The sequence below is a fragment of the Anas platyrhynchos genome, chromosome 16 (assembly GCF_047663525.1).
Source record: "Anas platyrhynchos isolate ZD024472 breed Pekin duck chromosome 16, IASCAAS_PekinDuck_T2T, whole genome shotgun sequence".
NCBI lineage: Eukaryota > Metazoa > Chordata > Aves > Anseriformes > Anatidae > Anas > Anas platyrhynchos.
In genome coordinates this window covers 8,999,788-9,023,727 of record NC_092602.1, presented here as the reverse complement: position 1 = coordinate 9,023,727, position 23,940 = coordinate 8,999,788, and the positions used below count along the sequence as shown (strand labels likewise).

Genomic DNA, 23,940 nt, shown 5'->3' with positions numbered 1-23,940 from the left:
ATTCACCTGAGCTAGACCAGGGCTGTGCCCTGTGCACTGATGTGGGGATGAGAAGTCCTGGAGGCAGGTAGGAAGAGTGAATGACCAGATGTAGAGCCCATCTGTTACAATAGCACGTGAAATTTGGTAGCTGTGAGTACAGGCACTGGGAGGGCTGACTTGGGTGCTGCTTCTCAGAGCCCTGCCTCTGTGCAGGAGAGGCTGCTTCGTGCCAGCTCCCCTCCTGCCTGTCTGAAGTTACTGTTTTCTCTCCCTCCTAGACGTGAAAGCACCGTGTGATGCACTTCCTTCCCCCAGCCTGGAGCCCTACCCGCAGAGCTCCATCGTGGTCACCCTGGAGGACATGGGGCTCTGGATGAAGTTTCATCAGATAGGAACTGAGATGATCATCACCAAATCCGGCAGGTGAGGGGAGCAGGACAGCTGCCCAAACCACACCCTTCCAATCTGTTTGCAAAACTCCAGCACTCTTTTATTTATTTATTTATTTATTTATTTATTTATTTATTTATTTATTTATTTTTACATGATAGCTCTTAAACTGTTAGCCAGTTATGCGCATCTCCCTGCCTCTGGCAGAAGACTTGTGTTTTCAGGATGTCCTAGAGGTCCAAACTGTGAAGTGCAAAAGGTCACTGTGGGGCTGATGTGTTGTGAAATCTTCTCTGCTCTTATCTCAGTACTTAACACCGATGTTCTTCCTGTCACTGGGAGGTTGCTCTGGAAAGTGCCCTGAATTTATTTTGCCTCCGTTGTGGGCAGGAGCAGATGGGCAGTAAATATCTGGGTTTGATTCTGCAAGTGCAGATGAGAACGTGGCATAGAATGGTAATGATCAGTGTAAGCAGGCTACTCTAAAATTCAAATTTAAATCATGTATTGGGGAGCTTGCAATGAAGGAATATGAAATTGTAACGTATTGTGTCAGCTGCTGTGAGCTAAAGCAATCCCTTTGGGTAGGGAGGTAGGTGTTGAAGCTTTTTTGCGAAGTCAGAAGATAAAAGTGGTGGTAGAGAATACTGGAATGGAAAGCTAGATCTGTTCTCAGATGAGCACAACCCACACTAGAAAATCCTTTAATATGTGCTCCAGGTCCATGCTAGCTGCATAAAGCTAGGAACTACATGCAAATTCCAAGTGCTTTCTTTAAGTTTTCCACTGTTGCATTATAGGAGTCAGAAGAACAAAAGCAATAAGCATGTCAGGCCACCAGAGACTGCTGCCCTCTTAGTGCCTATTCCACCTAAACCCATAGGATTAGACAATCAATACATCAATAAGAGTAAAAACGTTCAGTAGCTGGCCTGTAGAAATACTGCTACCAGAACTTTGCACAGCAGTGAGTAAACGTGACCTGCTGCTTGAGTAAATCATGAAACAGTATCCACTTTATACAGAAATCCTTATGCTGTATATTTAATTTCTCCTTCAGACGCATGTTTCCACAATGCAAAATCAAAGTCTCTGGCTTAATCCCATATGCCAAGTACCTCATGCTGGTAGATTTTGTGCCAGTGGACAACTTCAGGTACAAGGTAAGTACTTTAAATGATAGACGTTATGCTTTCCTTCCATCGTTGTTTGAAACAGATTAATCTTTATGCTTCACTGTCCAGGCTGATAAATAAATTGTCTTGGACAAAGTTCAGAAGTAATTGGTGGATTTTACACCTCTCTGCAGTTATTTGTCACTTATGCTTGGGGAGCAGCTGGAAAGGTAACTAATCTTCATTGTAAGCCGTACTATTTTGATCGTGATTAATGTCAGACTTCTCTGACAACCACTGGGAGAAAGGGAGGAAAAATGAGGCCTAAACTTGGAGGTGTTTTGGTAACACGATCATGGCTCATGAGAGAAAATCTGCTACTTGTCAGGATTGCATGCCTCAGAGGAATCCACTAAATCATGCAGTGAAGCAAAGTTGCTGGGGCTCCTTATAACAAAAGTAGTTTTTTTAAGCTCTAGATTTCCATCTTTCCCTTCACAGTGGAATAAAGATCAGTGGGAAGTTGCTGGAAAAGCAGAGCCCCAGCTCCCTTGTCGCACCTACGTCCACCCAGATTCCCCAGCTCCTGGCAGCCACTGGATGAAAGAGCCTGTCTCCTTCCAAAAACTGAAGCTCACCAACAACACTCTGGATCAACATGGGCACGTAGGTTGCAGCTGGCCTTTGTGCCGTTCTCTCTTGGAATTAATTGCAGATAGATGTTGAAAGTGAAATGAGATGTGCGAGAAATTAGATTGTGGAAATTAAAAGATATCCAAGGGCCCTCTCTTCCTTCCTCAGCCCGGCCTTTCTGCTCTCTTAACTACCTGCTAAGGAAGGTTTTAGTCTCTGCTGTCTAGGTGAAGACACCAGCCCCAGGCAGGAACCTCTGTTTTGAAAGGGATGTCCCGAGAGTCTCCACAGAAGACTTTGCACAGTGCATTAGCAGTGGTTGCACATGGAAACCTTCTCCTTTTGTTTCTGTGCCAGATCATCCTCCACTCCATGCACCGTTACAAGCCTCGCTTCCACATTGTGCAGGCAGATGACCTCTTCAGTGTCCGCTGGAGCATCTTCCAAGTCTTCAGCTTCCCTGAGACTGTCTTCACTTCTGTTACTGCCTACCAGAACGAGCAGGTACAGTGTTCAAGTCTTCTGACACGTTGCTAAATATTCTGTCCTTAGAAATCATGTAGAGGAAGATGTCTCCTTCAGTGCTAGGTACCCTGCGTGCCTGTGATGGACAGGGGAAAGAAATCAGCATGTTATTGTTCTTGTAGAAAATGTCTACTCAGGGATTAGATGAATTGTACACACTAATTGTATTAAGTGCCCTGTCAGTGATCAACAGAATCCCAAATGCAGTAAAAAGTAGAGACAGAAGTCCAGATGTAGGTACTGGCCCTGTATATGTGTCTGGTCAGATCAATACCACTCAAATTCCCACTGATCCTGTGAAAGTCACTTCTCTCTATATCTCACTTCCTAATTAATAGAGGGAACTGCTGGGAGAGCTCAGATGCTGTGGCAAGGGCATCCCCCAAACACCTGCCCCTGCCCTTCTTCCCCCAAAACCTGTTGTGATAAATACTGAGGTGAAGGTCTTGAAATAATAATGAGCCCAACCAGTTACCACAATACTGAATCTTGGTCCTTTATTTTAAGATCACAAAGCTGAAGATTGACAACAATCCATTTGCTAAAGGTTTCCGGGAGCACGGGAAGAACACTCGGCGGTAAGCTGTTTTATCCATCTCGATTTATATACAACCAGAGTTTACTTGTGAATTCTACACAAGTCCACAGAGCAAAGTATACCAGCTAGTTCTGCAGAGCATTTTGCTCCGGACATTGCATTTATCCATATCTGGGAATGATGCTGCGTAGAAGCCGCCCAAGAGACTTGGGGAATGGGAGGAAATAGAGAATTTCCTACAGAAATGTGTGAAACGTGACAGATTTGATACCTACATTGTGTTGTAGTTTGGATCTAGATTGGAATCTGACATGGGAATAGTGGTGATAAAGGTAAAAGGACTCCACAGTAGATTGTTCTGTCCCTGTGAGATCAGCTTGCTTCTGACATTTGAGGGCTCTCACACCTCCTTTTCTCTTTTGTGGAAAAGTGTCTCTTCCAGCAGCAAGTTTTGTCTGCAAGAGGGAAGTCGAATGCCAGTACAAGTGAGGTCTCTCTGGTCTGAGCGCAGCCAGTGGATGAGAGTTTAAACAAATAAGTAATCTTGAATGCAACCCACAAACTGGTAATAGAGAGGGAAAAAATGGTTGGTTTGTTTGTTTGTTTTTCCCCAAGCAGAAAATAGTACGAAAATATCTGAGATTTAGTTTTATCTTATGCCTGAAAAAAAAAAATCCTGAAGAAAAAAGGCCCAACCTGACTCTTGTTACTTAACCTTCAAAACTGTCAGAGATGTTCTTTCTCCTCATAATAGGATCATTTCTGACTAAGCTTTCCATTTAGGAAAAAGGCTGCTTTTAAGCAAAACACCCACCCTACTATACGCATATCTAGTAGTATGTGTATCCAACACTGGGTACAGTTACTAACTCAGTGCAAAAACCTGCTGAGGTTTCCACTCTGATTTTGCCTTTTGTACAAGCATGAAGGGAGCAGCAACCCCTTTACTGATTTATCCCCAGTATCCTGTGGGGCAAGAGCTCTCCCTGGAAGCTGATGCTTGTGGCAGGCAGCACAACTCTGTAAATCAGCTGTGGCAAACATTCCCCATGGATCTGTCAAGTTGCTTTGTGAGCAGAATTGTAACATGCAGGACATCAGAGAGGTTCATCCTATCTTTTTGTCTTCCAGGCCTTTGTCCAGCATCCCTTGTGTTATTTATCTAGGTAGAAAGCTAACTGCAAACTACTCCATTGCACTGTTTCTTTCCCAGGGAAGGACGAGCCAAATCCCAGAAGCCCAGTCCAGCCAAGGGCCAGAAGAGGAAGCTGCCTGAGGAAAAGGAGTCTGGTGCTGAGGAACGTGGTAATCTTGATAACAACAAACCCAGAGTCAGTCCCGAATACTGCCTAAGCCACAGGAAGGAAACCAGGCAGTGACATTGCTCTGCTCTGTCTGTTGTCTGGGGAGAGTGGCCTGGGCAGGGCACCCAAAGGGTGTTGCGTACGGCTTTGCAAAGCTGGAAAGTGGAGTTAATTCCCTAATTCAGGGAGGACAGCCAGGAATAAGGAATGACCGAGGGGTAGCTTGAATGATTAGGGAGAAGTGTGAGACAGGACCAGCGCATCCCTGTTTGAAGAAGATTTTGCTCTATGCAGGTGAGAGGGAAGTAGTGCAGCCCCAATCCAACATGATGCTTCCAGCATGCAGAGAGTGCACCGCTTGCCCCTGCCCACAGCTGGCAGCCCTGGAGGGAAGCCCCAGCACAGAAGTTTGGCCAAACAGAGCAGGGAACTGGGATGGGGAGCCAGGGAACATGCACAGTGACACGGATTCAGCTGCTTAAAATTTCTGATGCTTGCTTATGTGTTTTAATCGTAATCTTTGAAGGGCACCCACTTTGCACCCACGACAGCAGCCAGGAAAGCAGCTCAGAGAGATGTCTTTCAGTAGAATGAGCCAACAAATGATGACTGATCATCCTTTGTGAGGCTTTTCCCTCTCAATTTCTGCCTGATATCCCCACACACACATTCAGTTTGTGTTAGGATGAGGAAGGGGTTAGGAAGTCTTCTGACTGTGTATGGTCCACAGGAGCCTGCTCACATGTCACTTGTCATTAGTGACTGCTCATCAGCTCTCCATGCACCAGCCTCCCAGCCATGCTTTGTGACCACATGTGATCAAAGGCTGCGCTTTCAAAACATTTTCTTTTCAACAGTGCTGCCAGCTTGCAGTGTCGCCCATGGCTTTCTTCTGCCCATCTGCCTTGGTTCTTGTGTGTGCAGTTGTGCCAGCACTGGCGCTTGTACAGCTGGGTCGTGATGCAGATGGGGGAACTGATACCATTTTAAAGTAACCTTTACTCTTTTTGTTAGGTTATTTTTAAGCTTGATCATTCGGTGTTCCAGTTCAGGGCACTACTTGCAGTGGCACAGCTAGGGAGAGGGGACAGGGAAGGACTGAATGCCACAGTGTAAGGACAGAAAACAGCAGCAAAGGGCTAGTTCCTTAAGGCTGTATGACTGCAGAAGAGGTAATAGTGCGTTTCCTTCCACCATCCTGCAATTAATTCCGCTGCTAATAAACCGTTGTGAGCCCTGGCTTTCTCTTCTCCTTTCTCATTTTTCCCCGTTCTTTCTTTCCCCACTGTGAGTCAGATTTTGAGAAAGATGAGAATGTGGATGTGAAGGAAGAGAGTAACCCCATCGCCGTCAGCAGTGGCTACCCCTTCTGGATCTCCGAGCAGAACGGCAGCCATGCCTTTACTGCAGCATCGCCAGCACCGACCGACCAGAGGGAGGGTCCAGCCAGAGAGCAGCAAGTGCCTACCCCATCCTACCAGACATACCGGTAAGTCCCATCTCTCGGTGCTCCAAAAGCCCAAAGGGGTGTCCAAGGGTGTCCAAAGCCACCCTTAAATTGATGAGAGTCCTCCTCTTCTACAGGGTGTTTCCTAAGAAAAACAGCCAGAGTGAGGAAGGATAACTTTCTTTTGCATGCCATACTTGGGTGATAGGTACTCGAGCAGCATGGAGCTATCCCTGTAGTAAAGCCTTTGTGTTACTTCTAGCCCACTGCTTCTGGGCATACTCATGTCTTAGTAATGCTCTTTATTTCCCTGTCCTGAAATGCTTTCCCAGCCAACTTCGTGTACCACAGAACTTGCCTGTCCTTTGGTGGCAGTGTGCTGGAGGAGTGGCAGGACTCCAGTGATGTTTCCCTCCTTACCATTACAAATTCAGACACGAGTGACAGTAAGCCCAGGCTAGAACTTAACCATAGCTAGGGCGGGCTGAGCTTACCTTCTCTGGCACTTAGCCTTTCTGTGTGGGTGACAGCAGGGCTTGGGCTAAAATCCATGTTAACAATAAGACAAAGCAGTAGGTGAGGCTGTATTTGTGTGGGAGTTAATGTGCAGTCAGCCAACACGTGGAGGTGCAGAGTGACTGAGCTGATGCTCCTCTGCCCCCTTCTGATACGCAATGTGTGTAAGTGCATTGGAGAACAGGATGGCTCACTTTGCTTTCATGCAAGTATCCTCACGTGGGAAATCATTGTGAAATAGCTGACGCATTGCACATTCCCACTCCGGGTCAAGGCTTCTGGAAGCAAGGCAAACGGAGGGAGTAAGAAACCTGTACAGAGCCAAATGGTCCTTGTAGACATGCTTGTTTTGAACAGACAGCGAATGTTTGAAACAGTGAGGAGAAGAGGGCATGCTAAGGGCTTGCCCTGCCTTTCCCTGGGGAATCTCTGTGGGTTTTCAGTGGTTTTCTGCTGCGGTAGGTTTGACTTGCTCTTCTCTCTGCCCTCGGGGCTCAGGTTCCATGAAGCTGGGGACAGCCAGCAGCTTCCCGCCCGCGACGTCGCCGCCTTGAATGACTTCCGAGCAAGGTGCCACCCCTTGGATCTTGCCACAGTGCCTGAGCACGACTCCAAACAGCTCCCAGAGGGCTTCACCAACCTGCCTCCGCTCCCCCCGCCTCTGCCCCCTCCCCAGGACTATACGGGAGTGGTGAACATGGCTCTGGACTCGGTGGGGAAACCTGGAGCCCGAGCGCCCATGTACAGTCCGTACGGCACCGAGCAAGGTCTTGGCCAGTGGATGGTGCCCTCCCACAGCCAGTACAGGGCAATGAGCTACTCGGCCTTCTCCACAGATTACAACGCACAGGGGGCTTCAGGACATGCCCACGGGACGATGGCAGAGTGGAGCCAGTACCCGCTGTTCCCCTATGCCTGCTGGTGAGCAGGGAAGAACCTTCCCCATGAAAAGACTAAAAGAAAATTGTAAATGAGGACAGATTTGCTCTGGGATGTTAACCTTGAAGCCTTGTCTACACTAGACAAGGAGGCATTGCCGCACACGGGAGCATGGGACACCTTCAATTCCTTGTCTCCTTGCACAACAACCCTCGTGGTATTTCACAAGCAGCAGCCGAACTGCTGGCTGCCACGCCTATGGCAGTGCACATCTGGCTGAATCAGGGTGTTCTGCATTGTTTGTTTCCAACAGGAGTAGCACACAAGCTGTAAGAGCAGTAGTTAAAGAGCTGCCAAACCCTGTCCCAGTCTGCATTTGCATCTTGCATGTGGCAGCTTCCAAAATCCAATCCTCCCAGGAAAATCAGTGCAAGGAGATAGGGGCTGAGGAGTTTCAGTTAGCCTTCCAGGTGGCCAAGAAGCTGTAGAAGATTTTTGCGAAGACAAGCAACAAACGCAATCCCAGTGACCCTTTGAGCAGTTCCCTCACTTAGTATAGTCAAACTGAAGCTAGAGTCTTGCCTTTTTTTTCCAGGAGCATGTGACAGTAAAATACGCAGTGAAACGTGTTTGCAGGTCATGCAGGCAGGGAAGAGTTTGTCCTCTGCAAGAGAATCAGCAGAAGGCTCTGTGTTGTGTCTGCATGTCCCTCATGCCCACCCCTCTTCTGTCACCCCTAGATTCGAGGTTAGTGAAATACTTTTCCTTCTGCTGGTGGTGGAGGGAGGTCGTTCACAGAATTTGGGGCTGCTCCGGGGGCCTCCGAAGGCCTGTGCCTGGCCCGAATAGGGCCCTCAGCAGTGGTGCTGGCCGTGTCACTCTGACCTCTTCCTTTCGAGGGAGAGGAAGTCTTTCGCTGTGAACTTCTTCCTTCCTCCACCCCCTGCCACCCCTGGGGAATTTAACTTATAGCTGTTGTGTGCTGTGCTATGAGAAAGCTTAGTCAGAAGACACTGCTGACCAGCCTGGCGCTGTGCTTCGCCCACATCCTTTAGCACAGTGAAAGCAGCGTAGGCAGGAGCTGTGTGCCACGCTGCTCTCTGCCCTGCTGGAGAGCTCGGCACAGTCCTCGTGCTGCTGCTCGGGTGCCTGTAGGGATCTGCTTCCATGTCCAGTCAGCTGTCAGCGCTTTCACCTTCCTTACCCCTGGTCCCCTCTCCTGGAGGAGCTGTTCTGTCTGTGAGCAGCCTGCGAGGTGCCTGGCACAGAGGATTTATTTTTGTCCTTGTGTTCGAAGGGGGAAGCGTCCCCGTTTGCCCAAGTGGGGTCTTGTTTGAGACAGGCTCTTTGCTTCTCAGAGAGGATAGGTGTGTTCCTTGTTGTTATTTAGGGAATGTTTTCTTGTAACACTTGCAATAAACTGCTTTGTGGTCTGTAGCCCTCAGTAGGCAGTGAGGTGTGTCCTTTAGTCCGTTTGCCAGCTGGCATCCTGTGTGTGTGTGTAGCAAGATGTTCTCTGAGCAGAGCAGGCCAGCGCTGTGCGTGTGCATAGTGTAGAGGTGTTAAACTGTGTTTATTATTGTTAAAATGACTTTGAAGAGTAGCCCTACGTATTTGTGAAACTCCACTCCAATGACTACTTCCTTATTTAAATAGCGTATTGCTAACCGGCCTCGCACCACAATTACATGTACAGAGCAGCCAAATGCTTCCCCTCAGCCTCACAGGATGGGCGTGAGATGTGCAGCACACAAATAAAGGTCAGGCTTCACCACAGTGCATGTGATGATGTCGGCTCGCTGCTCCTCCGGCAGCACCCTCGCCAGTATTGATCTGTGCCCGCTGTGCACCACACGCCTGCGAATGCGAGTGATTCACTGCGGAGAAAGCACTCGGGGAAGAAACGTGGAGGAGCTTGTTGGTAGCCCCAGAGCCGTGCTTTCCTGCTGCCCACGGGCCAGCCGCGTGTAAAGGGCAGCTGTAAAAGCCTGTCCTCTTCGGGCGAGGAGAGGTCGTGTCTCTGAGTGTGGGTAGTTCACTTTGCCACCGCTGCTTTCTGAGTCTTGGAGATCAGGTGAGAAGCCTGGCCAAGGAGTTGGCTAGTTCCTAGGTCAGGTCCTTTATCCTAGAAGCTGGGCTGTATTTCCCTAGGGTGCTAATGAGGATGGAAACCGTGCTGTGGTGAGTACGATGAGCTGAAGAGACCCGGGCTATTTCCAAACCTTCGGAGCAGCTCTGGGGGTGCTGCTGCCCCACAGGGCCTGTTGGTAGGGCTGGCTTGGCAGGCGGCCGCCGCGCCCGGGTGGCAGACCTAGCTGTGTGCATAGGAGGAGCCAGTAATTACTCATCAGCCTTCTGCTGCAGCAGGACTCCCTGCCCTTCAGTGAATCATCCTGCTCGTTAGCGAGGTACCTTCACTTGCCTCCCGCCCGCCTCTGGTTAGAGACTGCAGCTCTGCTGCTCTGTGAAGCCTTGGAAAATGTTGCCCGTAGGTGTGTGCGCTCTGGACTCTGCTGCCGCCTCCTCCCTTTGCAGTTTCCACTCTGTTTTCTTCAGCTGTGGCATTTAAAATCTGTACGAGCTTGACTGAAGTCCTGTTTTTGCACACATGTGAGATAATGTAATGCCTCCCTGACAGCTTCAATAAAAGGAAATGAGACATGCGGAAGGCAGGCCATTAAGAGCAATAAAATAAACTCTGAAATGTGGTTTTTGTGCATCTCTTTCCAGCACGCCAGTGGCTCCGCTGTGGTCGTGTTACCTGGGGCCAGTTCCTACATGGCACACGCTGTTGATCTCAGTGCTCGGTGTTCTCTGCAGCTTATTCAGCGAGCCCCAGGTTATCTGCTTGCAGTGCTCGCTATGACTCAGTCTTGAGCTAATTCTTTGCAGCAAGTTGTTTATTTTCTCTGTTTTCTGCTCCTCTCCCGCAGCGGAGTTACATAAGGATGGGGACAAACGGACTCAAAGTGGGATCTAGGTACATTGCCTATGGGAAATGAAGACCCTGATTCATTTTGGTTTCTCCTACTGGTTTTGCAGCCACAAGCCCAGTCTGAGGCTGTTTCAATGCAAGTGGGAATGGCAGAAAAACACCACCTCGCTGCTCCCTGACCACAGACAGTGGCAGGGCCTGGGGGAAGCACCCGTGGTGCTGCTGCCGTGACCCCACGGGGCGCTCGCCTCTCCCCAGGCCCTCACAAGGCACTGCGGTTCCTCCCAGAGGCGCGGTCCCTTCTCGCCTGGCCCAGGATGTGGCCTCTGCAGGCTCAGCCACCCCCTGGCCCTACAGAAGCACCCCGCTGAGGGCAGTGGGGGTGGCGGTGGCGGGGGGAGCATCCTGCTGTGCCCTTCCTGCCTTATATCCTGGGTCACCTCCACGGGAGCCGAGCGAGCAGCAGCAGCCCCCTCCCAGGAATAACAACATCCTTCGAGTCAAATGGTTTTTTTATTGCAGGGCTTGAAAGCCACTTAAACCATGAGCCCCGCGTCGGGGTCCCACACGGAGCCTCTTAGCAGGGGGCACGCAGCATTTGGCTGACACCAGCAAACAGCAGCCGGCACCTGCTGGCCCCCGCTGCGTGGGGCCGTGCTGCTGAGCCCAACACCTCCTGCCTGGCTCTGGCAGGAGCCTCAGCAGCGCTGCCAGCCCCTCTGAGCCCCCTCCTCAGCCCCCAGGTGTGCAGGGCGCAGGTGTCTTCACCTACCTGCATCTCGCCCTGGGGAGTGAGGGGGCAGCGCTGAATTTAAACACCCAGGAGAAGGCAGAGAGGAGGATGAGGGATTTTCCTCGAAGCGTGGGGAGGGGATGATTTGCTGCACTTTTCCCCTCTGCCCTGGGTGGTGCGTGTGCCCCAAAGCCCCCCTGCGGGCTGCGTGGGCTCCGGCAGCGCTCAGAGGTAGGGTTTTGGTGTGGCGGTACAGGGGGTGCCTGGTCCTGCCTGTTTCTCCAGGGCTCAGTTCTCGGTTCCCCCAGCTGCGAGGTGCAGGCGTGCTCCTGGCCAGGCTCCCAGCCGCTCCCTCCAGGTAAGCTGGTTTTGCTGCTGTGCTTTGTAGAGGTGTAATGAGGTGGAAATGTGGTTTCTCGAGGTTGCAGCCAGCGAATCTGAGCAAAGAAACCCAGGCAGAGCTAACGCTGCTGCTTGCAGGCTCCCAGGGCAAAGCAAAGCAAACCAGGGAAGTGTTTCTCCTCTGCAGCCGGCATTCCCTGCGGCGTGCAGCGTGTGCTGAAGCATTGCTGAGAGCTGGGCCCAAGCAGCAGCTTTAGACCAAATTTTAAACAAGTGTGAAGGAATCCTTTAATGCAGCAGTAACGAGAGGCCCTGCGGCCACGACAAACAGCCGGTCGCTCTGTGCTGCTGGGCTTGATTTAGTGTTGTTCCTTTTTTGTGTTTCCAAGTCATGTGAGTTTGTTTTATGGCACGAAGTACTTTGCTGCAGGGTGCTGAATTGCCTCTGACACTTCTGTAATACTCCATTATTTTTGCTTTGAATGTGCAGGTGTACAGCTCCAGCATTCCTGCCCGGACAGTGCCCCGCTCGGTGAGTGCAACGGGTGGATTCAGTTTCCATCCCCTGCAGTTCTTTGGGGGCATGCTGAGATTTTCTTCTTCCTCTCTGATTTTTACTGAAGAGGGAAAAATTTGGTGCCTCTGTAAAGGAGAGTCAGAGAGAGTAGCGTTCAGCCACACAGCTCGGCACAGAGCAGGGCTCACTTTTGGTTTCTTTCCCTCGTGTTGGAAAATGAGACCGTGCAGGAGAACTGCAGCAGCGCTTTGCAGGAGAAACCTCCTGCCCGCTGGCACTGCTGCTCCTCCAGCTCTGACCTGGGGGCCTCGCAAAGCACCGGGAGCTCTGTTACACCCTCACTGGCCGTGCTGAGGGGAGAGCTGCGTGGAAATGCTGATACAGAGCAGAAGGGGGTGACCAGGCCTGATCTCTGTTATGCTGTGGGGTTCATCCCTGTGCAGGCTCTGTTCTCACTGGGCAGCCTCTGCGCTCCCACAGCCTGGTTTTAGCTCTAATTTACCACCTCCAAGGGGCTCTGTGGAGAACAAGCTTGTCCAGAGCAGCTCAGCCCCCAGCCAGCACAAGGCACAGGGGTGATTTGAAAATTGTGGGTGAGAACAGCAGACCAGTACAGCCCATTTTTTAACCCATCTGCCCCTCCCGAGGAGACTCCTGATGCCGCGTGCTTTGTGCTGAGAGCAGCTCCGCACTGAGCAGTGTGAGGCTGCATCTGAACTGCTGGGGATGCTCACAAACGAGATCTGCGTTATGGTTAGAAAACAAACAAACAACAAAGCAGATGCAGGATAAATGATGTTATGTTGCTAAAAGAAATGAGCCAGACTGTCTTCCAGCCCTGCAGACGTTTCTTTGCCCTCCCGAGGTGTGTGGGTAGAGGTACTGCCCCGCACAAGGGCAGCTGTCTCCTGCCACGCGTGGCCAGCTTGGCTGCTCTTTTGGGAAGGAAAGGAGGGCAGCCCCTGGCCCAAAGGCTGCCGGTCTCGCATGGAGCCTGGCCCCAAGTCTCTCATCCTTGGCTTCATCCTGCCCGTATGGCTGTTAATGGTCCTGCCCTGCCTCCATCCTCAGGGACTAATTGCCTCACACTTGAGCAAATGTGCTCGGTGTTTAAAAGGAGCCTATCGATCGGTGAGTGTTCCTGAAAGCCTCCCAGGGCCCCGTTTCCTTTGAAGTGTAAAAGCATCTGTCTGTCTGTCTGTCTCTCTGCTTTGCCAGCAGCCTCCTGCTCCGTTTTGCATCCCCAGCTACAGGGGTGCATCCCGGGGACCTGCCCCCGGCCCCACACCGTGCTCGGGGCTCCCTGCTGCAGGAAGATGGGGCTCGAAGACACAGGTACAAACCCCAATCCAGGTGGGGTGCTGAGCTCAGGACCAAGCTCCTTCTGAAGGCCGATTTCCAGTACCCCAAGCTTTGGGAATGCCCTTGCTATGCTCGGGGCAGAAGCTGATCGTGCATTCGTCTGCAGTGCTTAGAAAGGAGAAGAAATGGCCCCAGCATTTTCCCGTCGTGGTGCTCAGCTTCTCCTGCCAGCACCACTCAGAAAGGAAACAAGGTAAGGCCCGGGCTGCTTTGGGTGATGCCCCGTGCAGGAGCTGACATGCACAGGGCTGCCCAGCGTGGTTCTGACCTGTGCTGAGAAAAATCCTGTTAAAATGCAGCTGACTTCCCACCCTGTGCAGGCAGCTTGGCCTGTAATCCTTCCCAGTTCCCAGGCACTGGAACTGGCCCCGAACAGGCTGCTTGTCCCCACCGGGGCGTTTTAATTCAGGCACAACCTTACAGGAGTGACCGTGCTTCTGGAGCCAGTACCCAAAGCCGTGTTACTGTGCCCAGGGTGGAGGAGAGAGGCGACCACAGCGAAATCCAGGCCTGAATTCCAGGGGCTGTGAGTAGCCGTGGCCGCCCTGCACCTCCCAGATGGTGCCGTGGGTTTCCTATTTCAATGGGGCTTCGGCAGCACAGCGGTGGCACCTCACTGTTGGAGGCAGTAAATGGGCTCCCATCTGGTTTTAATGATCAGTAGCACTTTGGTGCTTGTTTATTCCCATGTTTTATGCTTCAGCAATAAAATACTGCTTTGGTTTGTTCAATCCATCTTGGTGCTGGATGGAGATGAGTTCACAGTCTCTGACAAAGAGGTCCCAGAGGTACGCAGGATGTTGCTTTTTTAGACAGCTGGGCAGGATCAGATGATATAGCGACAATTAGTTTGAGATACAAATGTCAGCAGGCAGCAGAGAAGGTAGGGAGGGCAGCTCACCATGTGCCTAGCAAAGAAATTGTATCCTTGGATTAAAGGAGGGGACTCAGCAGGGGCTTGGTTATGGAGCTGGGGCTGTGCTCGCTCCTTCCCGTCCCCCCAGGACAGCACCGAGCTCTGATCCGGGGCTGGGACGAACCCAAAAACCAGGCAGTGGAGAGCCCCTGTTAGCAGCCACGGTGCTGGTGAGCCACTCATCCCTCAGAAGGAGCAGGCGGTAACGCTCTGTGTGCCTGTGGCACTTCTTATCAGGGGATCTTGGGTCGTTTTTGCAAACACCAGGGATTTCAGCACAGCAAAATGCAGCTGTGTCCCACGGGGTGAGTAGGGACAGTCAGGAGAAGAGAGATTGCAGTTAAACCACAGAGGGGAGGAACAGGCTCTTTGCCTCCCTTCTGATGCTTATGCAGACCTGGAAGCCTTTTGCTTTCCCATCTCCCATTTGTCTTCTGCCCTGATGGCAGAGGAGCTTGGTCTCTCCCTTTTGCCAGGGCCTGGAGCTGTAGCAGGTAGCTAAAAAGCTTTCAGCAAACTAATTAAATCCCCCCCTGAGTTGCTCAGGGTCCGTCCCCTCGGTGCCACTGCTGGCGCGCTCGTGCTAATTTTCTCTGCAGGGTCTAATGGAGATTGAGCAAAGAAGGGAAGCCTCTTGGGCTGCTCCTACACATCAGGATGAAGCACAGCGGGCAGCCACCGCTCCCTTCGGTCATCGCTTTGCCCGGGGTGGTGCTGGGGCTGCTGCCAGGGGCAGGGCTGGGCTCCTGCTTTAGGTTTCAGGCCGGTGTGGGTCTGGAGTACGGCATTGAGATGTGTGAGTCCTGGCAATGCGTGAAGTTAAACCCATCCCTTAATCTCTGCACCCTGCCCTCTGCGGCGGGGCTCCCCCAGCACCACGTGTTGCCTCCCTGCAGCTTCCCAAGCACGGGGCTGTCAGCGTGGAGGGAGGTGACCTTTACAGAGCCGAGTGGTTTTACTGTAGCGAGGCTGAGGAGGGCTGCTTCGTGCTCACAGAGACGAGCCCAGCCTCTGCCTTTCAATCCCAGCTGAAGCAGGAGGCTGCCCCAGCGAACGTGTGCCCCCTGCCCAGAGCAGGGCTGTGGCTGCCCTGGCTCACCCCATGGCCTCGCAGCCCCTGAGCTGGGGCAAGGCTGTGCTGGGCTGTGCTGCAAAGCAGAAATCCTGATCCCCGAGGGGGAAAGGAGCGCCCCTTGGGTGCTCTTGGTGGGCCCTTGTGGGGCTCCAGGTGGTGGCACCAGTGCCGTGCCCTGGGAAGGCTCCTCCCGGTGCTCCCAGCCTGGAGGGGGCGGCTGGGGGGGAAATTCCTGGGAATGGGGACTGGGACAGCCTCTGAGCTGCGGAGCTCACTCCCAGTGTCCAGACCATAAAGCACTTCACAGAGCCCTTCCAATTGCCTGCCCTATTAGTTTTATGGTGGGGGGATATTGTGAGGGCGCAGTTGATCTCGTTTTACCACCGTAATGAGAATGGAGGCGCGGTGGGGAGAGCCAGCCTCGCCGGCGGGCAGCCTGTGCTCCGGGTGCTTGGGAAGGCTCTGTCACCTCCCTGCGGGCTGTCAGCCACCATGGGGCCTCCGTCCCCTGCTGCCACAGCTGCGGCCCAGCCCCTGGCTGCCCTGCGTGGGCACACTTTGGGCCAGGGCAATCACCCCATGGGCTCAGCTGTGGGCGCAGGCAGGTGGCTGCACAAGGCAGGGGCACAGTGCCACCCAGTGACTGCCAGGGGGCGGCTGGGCCAGGGCCTGGGCAGCACACGCAGGGGTTGCTGCAGAAGATTTTTGGGGCCTGGGTGTCTCAGGGCAAGAGGGAGCACGGGGAAAGCCAAGCAGCCGCCGCGGTGCTTTGTAACCGGGGCGCGGAGCTCCCGCGCTGTGGCGACGTGTCTGCGGCGGGCGTTGGACGTGAGCGGTCTTGCTCAGATGCTGCCAGCGATGGGGCCCAGGGCAAGTCGGGGCTGAGGCAGCTCGCGTGCGGGAGGGACCCTGGCAGCAAGGCGAGTGAGAGGAGGAGGAGGAGGAGGAGGTGCTGCTCTCCACAGGGAAGGAGGTGTCTGCGCGTTGGAAAGCACAGGCAAGCTCCCAGGGCAGCGTGGCTTCAGCAGGCTGTCAGAGCTGAACCCAGCGAGCAGCTGGGTTCAACCCTGGGAGCAGCTCCCCCCGGCTCTGCTGGGTGCTTCGGGCAGCCCTGTGTGGGCAGGGGGTTGTGCTGGCAGCAGTGAGAGGGATGGAGGAGCCGTGTGGCTTTGCAAAGTGCCTCGTTCGATGGATCACCGGTGTCATCTGCCTGTTACAAATATCCCTGAAACTCTCCTTTCTCCAGCCAGCCCGGCTGGCCCCTCACCTCGCTGCTGGGCTGCGATCCTGGAGTGCTCTGGGGCCTCGCTGTCTTCCCAGGGCGCAGCACCCACCCACAGGGGGGATGCCGTGGCTGTGGCAGGCAGCTGGGACCTGGTCCCCAGCCCTCTCTGGGCCAAAGGAGCTCAGCCCTGGGGCTGGCTCTGCCCCAGCAGCTCTGTGCTGCCCCAGCCCACTCCATGCTCTCAACTTTGATTTCTTTTCTGTCCAGGAGGAGTGAGCAAGGCTGCGTGGAGCTGGAGAGCTGCTGAATGGCCTGGAGGGGCCCCAAACATCCACACTTCAGGCAGATGCACCTCTCGCACCCTGGGACTCCTCACCCCAGAGCAACCAGAGAAGGCGAGGAGGAGCAGCGCTGTGGAAGCTGTGCTGTGGCCGTTCCCTCACACACTGGAGACTTGGGCTTGGCAATTTGCTGGCTGAGGAGGGAGCTGCATCCACGCCTCCTGCACTCTGGGCAAGTACCCTGCCTGCTGAAACAGCCCCGAAAAAGGTGGCCCAGCACTGCTGCTGCCATCTGTCCCCTGGGGAAGGTCCCAGCTGCAGTGTAAAGTCTGCACTGGGAGAGCCAGAGAGCCCTGGCAGGACTTAGGGGAGAGCATGGTCAGTCCTGGAGGGTCCAGGCTACTGCAGGGGCTGCCTCAGAGCTGCTCAGCCTCCTCCAAAAGGTCCCCCTGCGGTTCAGGTGGCCCTGGCTTCAGCTGATAGCCACGTGTGGTGGCTTTCTGATCTACACCCAAGGTCAATGCAGGGCCTTTCTTCCTTTCTGCCCAAACCCTGCCTACATTCCTTGCTGGGTCGAGCCCTGTGTCAGGTTCCCAGGCTAGCAAGCATCAACAGGCAGCTTTAATGGTGGGGGAAAGGGAAAGCAGCCAGGTACAGTGGGGTGCGGTGTCAGCAGCTCCCCAAGTGGCTCCCTGTGCTGTAAATCGTTGCCCCAGCAATGCCCTGACATGTTTGCAGCAGGGACTGTCTCTTGGAGGAGACACAGGCTATGGCTCTATTTTGGGTGATGACTACAGAGCTCGGAGTGTTTGGCAGCAGGGAGGGGCGTTTAATCCGCCTGTCCTCCTCCAGGTACATCATCTCCTTCCTCCACTCCCCTTCATTTTCCAAAGCTGTTTCAGTGCCACGCTGCCTTAGGGCTGCAGGACTGCAACGTGTGGCTGAAACCAGGCCACCGCAGCGAGGGAGGCACGAGTCCCGCACATTTGATGGATGGAAGTCCTACATCCTCACTGCCCTGTCAAGGACTGTGCAAGCTTTCTGTTCCTAGGCTAACATCTCTTTATTTTTATCTATTTAAATTTAGGCCAGCGTTGATAACACAATTGCCATGGTGGAGGTCTGTGGGCTACCACTGCTGTACAGCACAAACCCCTGCTCGGAGCCCAGCGTGCTGTCCCACCGGTCAGAGAGCTATTTCCATCCCATCAGCTACCTCTGCCTCGATCAAATGATGCCAAGTGCCTGTTCTGATGCAGGTGGGTTACTCAGCTCCGTACAGGCAGGAGCTGCTACTGAGTACTGGAAGAAACCCTTACACTGCTACTGGGGACATCCTGTGGTTTGGGATGATTTCAACCAGAAGTTTCTGACAGTGCCAATACGCTGTGTGTGCTGCTCAGCCTGGTGTTACCCTGTTCAGCTTAATTCCAGACCTGAGCCGATTTGAGCCTTTCAGTGGCCAACCCCCCAGGCTGAGGTGTCCCATGTCCAGGTGTTATTTCATGCAGGGAAATTCTCTTTTTAATGTTGGAGCTGGTTCTCCAAAGTGCTGAGTACTCACAGCTATTGCAGGTAGTCGGGGCAGCGGGAGGTATTCTTTCTTTGAAGGATGTGGCTCTTCCTGCCCTTAAGAAGGCCTGGTGAGATGAATGACACTGCCTCTGTGCCATGCCCGGCAGGAAGCCAGCCCCGTGTGCTGTGTGTGTACCCATCAGCACTGCCAACAAGGAGCCAGTTCCCACTGTTCGTCAGCTGCCTCACCTGGGAAGAGAAAAGCTGTTCCTCTGCAAGGTCAGTCGATTAACGATAACACTGGTCACAAGATCAGGGCAAAAAAGAGAAAATCCAACATTTCAGAAATAGATTCAGCAAATAAAAGTCCCAGTGAGAGTCTCCTGCCTTGAACTACCTCCTAATTTAGATCAAATCAGTACAGTAACATAAAGTATAGTAAAAAAAAACAAGCTCTGGGGCTGGAGTCTAGGCACACAAAGGCTTGTAAATGATCAGGGGTGCTTCACCATAATGAGTTACGGGTAAATTTGTATTGTTTTGTTTTTTTAATGACAAGTTAGGGACAGTGGCAGTGTACTCTAGGACCTGGCTGGGATTTTCACTTCTCGTCAGGAGCACGCCGGGGGTCTCATGGCCTGGCTTGGCTGCTGCAGGGCAGTGGGCAGAAGGAATAAGAGGAGTGCCAAGAGTTTCCAACCAGCCCCTGATGTTCACTTCTGTCAGTCCCTTCTGTCTTTTCCAAGTAGTGCCCCTGCCTCTGACTCATGGCTCCCCGAGCCAGCCCCATCTCTGATGCTAGGGCAGGCACCAGGGGCAGGCAAAGCAGACCCCAACCAGCACCCACTGCTCCCTCATCTGAGCAAGAGCCCTTCCTGCCCCAGGGCCTGAAGGGGATTCCTTAGAGAGCCAGACTGGGAAACAGAGCACACGAGAGGGCTGACAGTCACTGAGATCCATGCTTCCTCCTGTGTTTTAGTGCTTAAGTTCTAGAGCAAATGCAGGATTAGAAGTGATGGATTTTTCAGCGCTGACTTTGAGCTGCCCTTGTTGGACCAGCCAGGACGAACAAAGCAGGAGCTGGGTCCCTGCGGATAGCCTGCATTTAGCCCTGCTCCCGATTGTCTGGCGTGCCAGCGGCAGGCTAGACTAATAACTTGTGCCGGGAGGGCTCTGGTTACAAAATGCCCGGAATGAAGCAAGCAGGTGCTGGGAAGGTTATCTGAGGAGAGCGCCGCGGTAAGTCCCTGCTGCCTCTCGCTCACCCCAGCCTGCTTCAGGAACAGCGCGGGCGGCACCTTCTGCAGGTGAGGCTGCGTCCAGCGCCAGGAGCCGCTGGGTTCCTGGTGAGCAGTCACAACACCGCTGAGCAGCAGCAGGAGCTCAGCTGCCGGTTCCTGCAGGTGGTGCCCATCTGGGGACCCCACGAAGCAGAACTGGGCCTGAGTCACAGCACCGGGGTCCCCAGCTGCTGCTGCGGAGGGTGGTCCAGCTGGAGCAGCGCGGTGCTGACCAGATTCAGGCCGGGCACGCAATGGTCCCGTTAACAAGTCACACTAATTGATGCAACTTCTGCTTGCAGGCAAGCTCGTAGGGCTCAAATTTCGGAGCAGGAGGCTCACTCTGGGACAGCTGTGATGGTTTCTTTCCCTGCTTCCTTCCTGACCCTCATGGACTCACAGTCCTGCTGCAGGAGGGCTCAGCTGTTTGCACAGTGACCGTCACCGTTTGCAGCTCGCGGTATTAAGGTAACCTGAAATTGGAACTGCTTTACCTTAATACACTGAGCTGTGGCTTGTGGTCCAACAGCTGCTACAAGAGCAGCTGATACGCTCCCTAAAAAAAGGGGCAGAGGACAGGGGGCAGAAACCACTACAGCTGCTCGAAGGTGAGCCATCCCTGTTGGCAGAGACCCGAAAAGCTTTCCTGCGTGCACATCACACTGGTTAAACCATGTAAAAAAAGTTACAAGGAAACTTGTTCACGTGTTGTGACAGCATTTTATTTTAGTATATTTAGGCATACTTGCTACTCATGTAAGCTCAAGCAGGCATAGAGCTGGTTGAAACTAAAGGGGTGTTTTCTATTGTACTGGTTTAGAAAGAAAACCTTTTATTTAAATGAAGGTGACAAACCAGCTCCTTCCACCTCGCTTGCACCTGGGCTTATGCTGCCTGCTGTTTGGCCTGACCTAGCCAAACTCGCTTCAATTTAAATAAGTGAAGGTCTGCGCGCAGGTAAGCCACAACTAAACTCAGTTTGAGTCGTTGCTCATTTCTTGTTACCTTTGATGTTCCGCTGAGTAACCCTGGCTGTTCCTGGAGCTGGAGGCAGCTGCAGCGTGGGTGCTCCTGGTACAAACCCTGAGCCCTGAGCGCAGGCAGCGAGAGCTGTGGGCCCCACCCAGGGTCAGCCTGGTGGCAGGAAGGGAAGGCAGAGGGAGCTGGGGGCAAGCTGATGCTGCTGGCACTTGGGGCGAGGGCTGCCAGGAACCAGGCTGCCTTTTAAAATGCAGACAAATGGCAGTCCCTTGCACCCTTGTTGCTGCAGCTCACTCAGACTGTGTAATGTGTCCCTTCTGGTAACATTGCCAAAGTAAAGCAACCCCCTCCCACCTCAAGTGGTAGGAAGAGCTCATTTATTTCTAAGCACACGACAAAACAAGGCCATGCAGAGTTCTGTGGCCTCTTACCCCTATGTAGTGCAGATTTATACCAACCTGATGCATTTTGAGACAAATGCAAAGTTCTGTTCAGAACACAGGTATTATTAAACTCCCCAAGCCTTCTGGCTCTGAAAGCACTTCATCTCCCACTGCCCGATAATAGCGTGTGGACACCTCAGGTTAGTGTCAGAGAAACCCAATTTTACTGAAACAAAAACCAGGGCAGGCCCTGTCTGGGCTGGTTGGTGCAGGCAGCCCGCCCCTTCCTCAGAGGATGGGCAGCAACTGCCTCTGAGTGCGTTGCACACCTCTTACCGTAGCCAGGAGCAGTGCTGGTTCTGCACATGCGGTCAGAGTTCGGGCTGTAGGAAGCAATCTGCTGGTAAAGCAGGGGCCTTGGTTTTGCTACATAAATAGTGAAGCAACATAAATAGTGAGGCAATGATGTCCTGAGAAGCAGCTGCAGTAAGCAGCTCAGCACTTTCAGTTTTTGCTAGAAAGGTACACAGAATAATTTGAAGCAGTTCTCAGGCTGCCTGTATGCACTGTCCTTGTTCTTGCTTGAGTATTTGAGATTTTTTTTTTTTCTGAAGAAAGGTAACTTGCCAAATATGAGTATTTGCTACTACACTATACAGAGTTGGCTATAACATTTATTAAAACACTGTAGAAATCTGTACTGCAGAGAACACACCCACTAGCCTTCATTGCAGTGAGCACATACCCACGAAGAGGCCAGGGAAACAATGCAAGCTTTTAAGACTTCTCCCTTACAGCATTTACGTGTTTGAAGTTCTGCTTTTTTTTTAATCTCATGTAAGCTCACTTCAAGTTTCAACACATTGTGAATGATTTACCTGAATGATCTCAAATATTAAAAAGAAGTTACTGTAATCTCTATTTTTGATCTGGATTGACTGTAAAAAGGCAAAAAGCTGACCTCCTGTTCTTGATTTACAAAAGCAGGGCTCTGTAACACCTTATGGTGACAGCTTCAACAGGGGCTAGAAGGCTTCACTTGTCCCTACCTGCACCCGTCAGGCCTTAGTTACTAAAAAATAAGCTAAATTCAAAACAAATGCCTAAATTGTTCTTACAGGCACAGTCAAGATAATTATCACAGTGAAAGAAGGTCATAGTTTCCACACAGACTTTTAAAAGCCTCTACAAAAGAAGAGTTAAATGTAGTGACAGGAAGAGCGCTGGTGTCAGGTGCGAGGGGGAAGGAAACAGCGATAATCGGCGTTACCGGAGCTGCATCTTTCAGTTGAGCCTGCAGAGCACAGCAGAACAGCTGGAGAACATGCACAAGGATGGAGCATGACAGTGTCATTCACTCAGCATCAGTATTTTCTCCTGCTTACCTGTTGCTTTGACTCAGGAAAACTTCAACTGGCACAGATTTACCCACGGAACAGGCCATGATACTGACACAGTAAGGACCTAAATACTCTGCCACTATCACCATGGGTTTAAGACTAAAGACAACAAGTGATACTGTAAGTTGAGGCAAGTTTTATTTAGACTGTACAAACAGGGCACTGGAAAAAAAAACAGTGGCTTGATGTTGGGACCAGTTCTATGAAATAAGTGGAGTAAGAAATTAAAAGGCACTAATCTTAAGAAAAGACACTCCATATATTCTAAGAATATAATTCATTTAATACTGTTAATTTTATAGCACAAAAAATAAAACAAGCTATGATCCCCAAAATAAATTTTAAAAGCTTACACTTTAATATTATTGCCTGAAGTTCATGGTCTTTAAATTACATATTGTGTTTTAAAGTTTACACAGTGAAGACTGTCTCGAATACAAGGCCACCTTTCCCACTGCAATAATTGTATCCTTGTCTCAAAAAACATTTTCATTTAACAGAACAGAAAATGACAGCTATACAAGAATGCTTTCACTGGTCCCAAAAGGCAGTCTTTTAGGCAGGTCTCACTTTCAAATGCAGGTATTGAGAAATATGCTTGAAAACTTGACTAGAAAACAAAAGGCAGCCCACTCGTTCCCAGGATGTTAATATAATATTAAAAAATTACTTTACAGGCACATGAAATGGCACAAAGAATGCTGTATTTCCCTTTACAAAAATAATGCTCAGGCTCTTCAGAGCCCCAGCCCAGACAGGATATTCCCTTTTGTTTATTCTTCCCAATTTGTAAACAATCATGAATTAAATTAGCGCTTATCCAGTGATGGACACTGATTAAAACAGTTTTCGTTTAAACTTTCAGACTGGTCAGAGGCTTCAATGTCTATATACACACATACACAACAGGAGGGAGTCAAACAGTAAGCCTTTCATGATAGTTAACTAGTGTGGCACCTGGTGATTAAACCGGCTGCTAGTTCAAAAGCATGAACGATTTTAATGGTGCATAGATCGAAGCCGTCACTTGCAGACTCTCATGCTTCATAGTACGAATACCTGACGCCCCCCGGGAACATCTACATGGATAGGTTAGCACTCGAATTCAGGAGGCTTCATAAAGCAACAGACAGCACACATGTAAGCAAGCAACAAGCGATTGAGAATCAAAAGAGTCCTTCAAAGAAAAACACCAAATGATCAAATGCAGTCTTTATATGAAAATATTCGTCTTATAGTAAAATGGCAAAGACACTTTGAAGCGAGTTTACAATCAGCTTAGGCTGGTCAGTATGCTACATTTAAACCGCATTGAACATCACCGATCTATACCGCTGCTACTGTGAGAAATACTGTTCGTCTGGGGCCCAAAACCAGGTTCACAGAAATGTATGAACTCTCATCTTTGCATCAGATGCCACCGCAAACAAATTTTGCATAGTTTTGAAGGAAAACAGTTTGCTTTTCTGCAGTATCAGAACATAATTGAACCTAAAACAATGCTTGTGTTCAAAATGTATACCTTATTCAATGAGGAGATGAGTCAAGACACTTATTTTAGTGACAAAATCCAGGTTAAAAGTTGTATTCAAGATCTCAAATCTCACAGTATTTATTCATGGACTTCAACATGCAAAAGAAGAATTCTACAACCAGTTTTCTGAAG

The 23,940-nt window shown here is 51.4% G+C and overlaps 1 protein-coding gene and 1 long non-coding RNA gene across 3 annotated transcripts in view; both read left to right on the top strand.

The window, feature by feature from the left end:
* Window positions 1-10,037, top strand: part of LOC101798203 (T-box-containing protein TBX6L) — a 37,282-nt gene extending 27,245 nt beyond the window's left edge. For both annotated transcript variants that reach the window (XM_072024357.1, XM_038187613.2), the window contains 8 exons: window positions 261-405; window positions 1,433-1,535; window positions 1,989-2,153; window positions 2,478-2,624; window positions 3,153-3,223; window positions 4,397-4,488; window positions 5,784-5,976; window positions 6,949-10,037. In XM_072024357.1, coding sequence (XP_071880458.1) covers window positions 261-405; window positions 1,433-1,535; window positions 1,989-2,153; window positions 2,478-2,624; window positions 3,153-3,223; window positions 4,397-4,488; window positions 5,784-5,976; window positions 6,949-7,375 — 1,343 coding nt within the window. In that variant the 3' untranslated portion in view covers window positions 7,376-10,037. The remainder of the gene's footprint in view (window positions 1-260; window positions 406-1,432; window positions 1,536-1,988; window positions 2,154-2,477; window positions 2,625-3,152; window positions 3,224-4,396; window positions 4,489-5,783; window positions 5,977-6,948) is intronic.
* Window positions 10,038-16,961: 6,924 nt separating this feature from the next.
* Window positions 16,962-22,255, top strand: LOC110354833 (uncharacterized). Its single transcript, XR_011803764.1, has 3 exons — window positions 16,962-17,974; window positions 18,398-18,509; window positions 21,995-22,255. It is a non-coding gene; the product is annotated as an uncharacterized lncRNA (long non-coding RNA).
* Window positions 22,256-23,940: the final 1,685 nt, after the last annotated feature.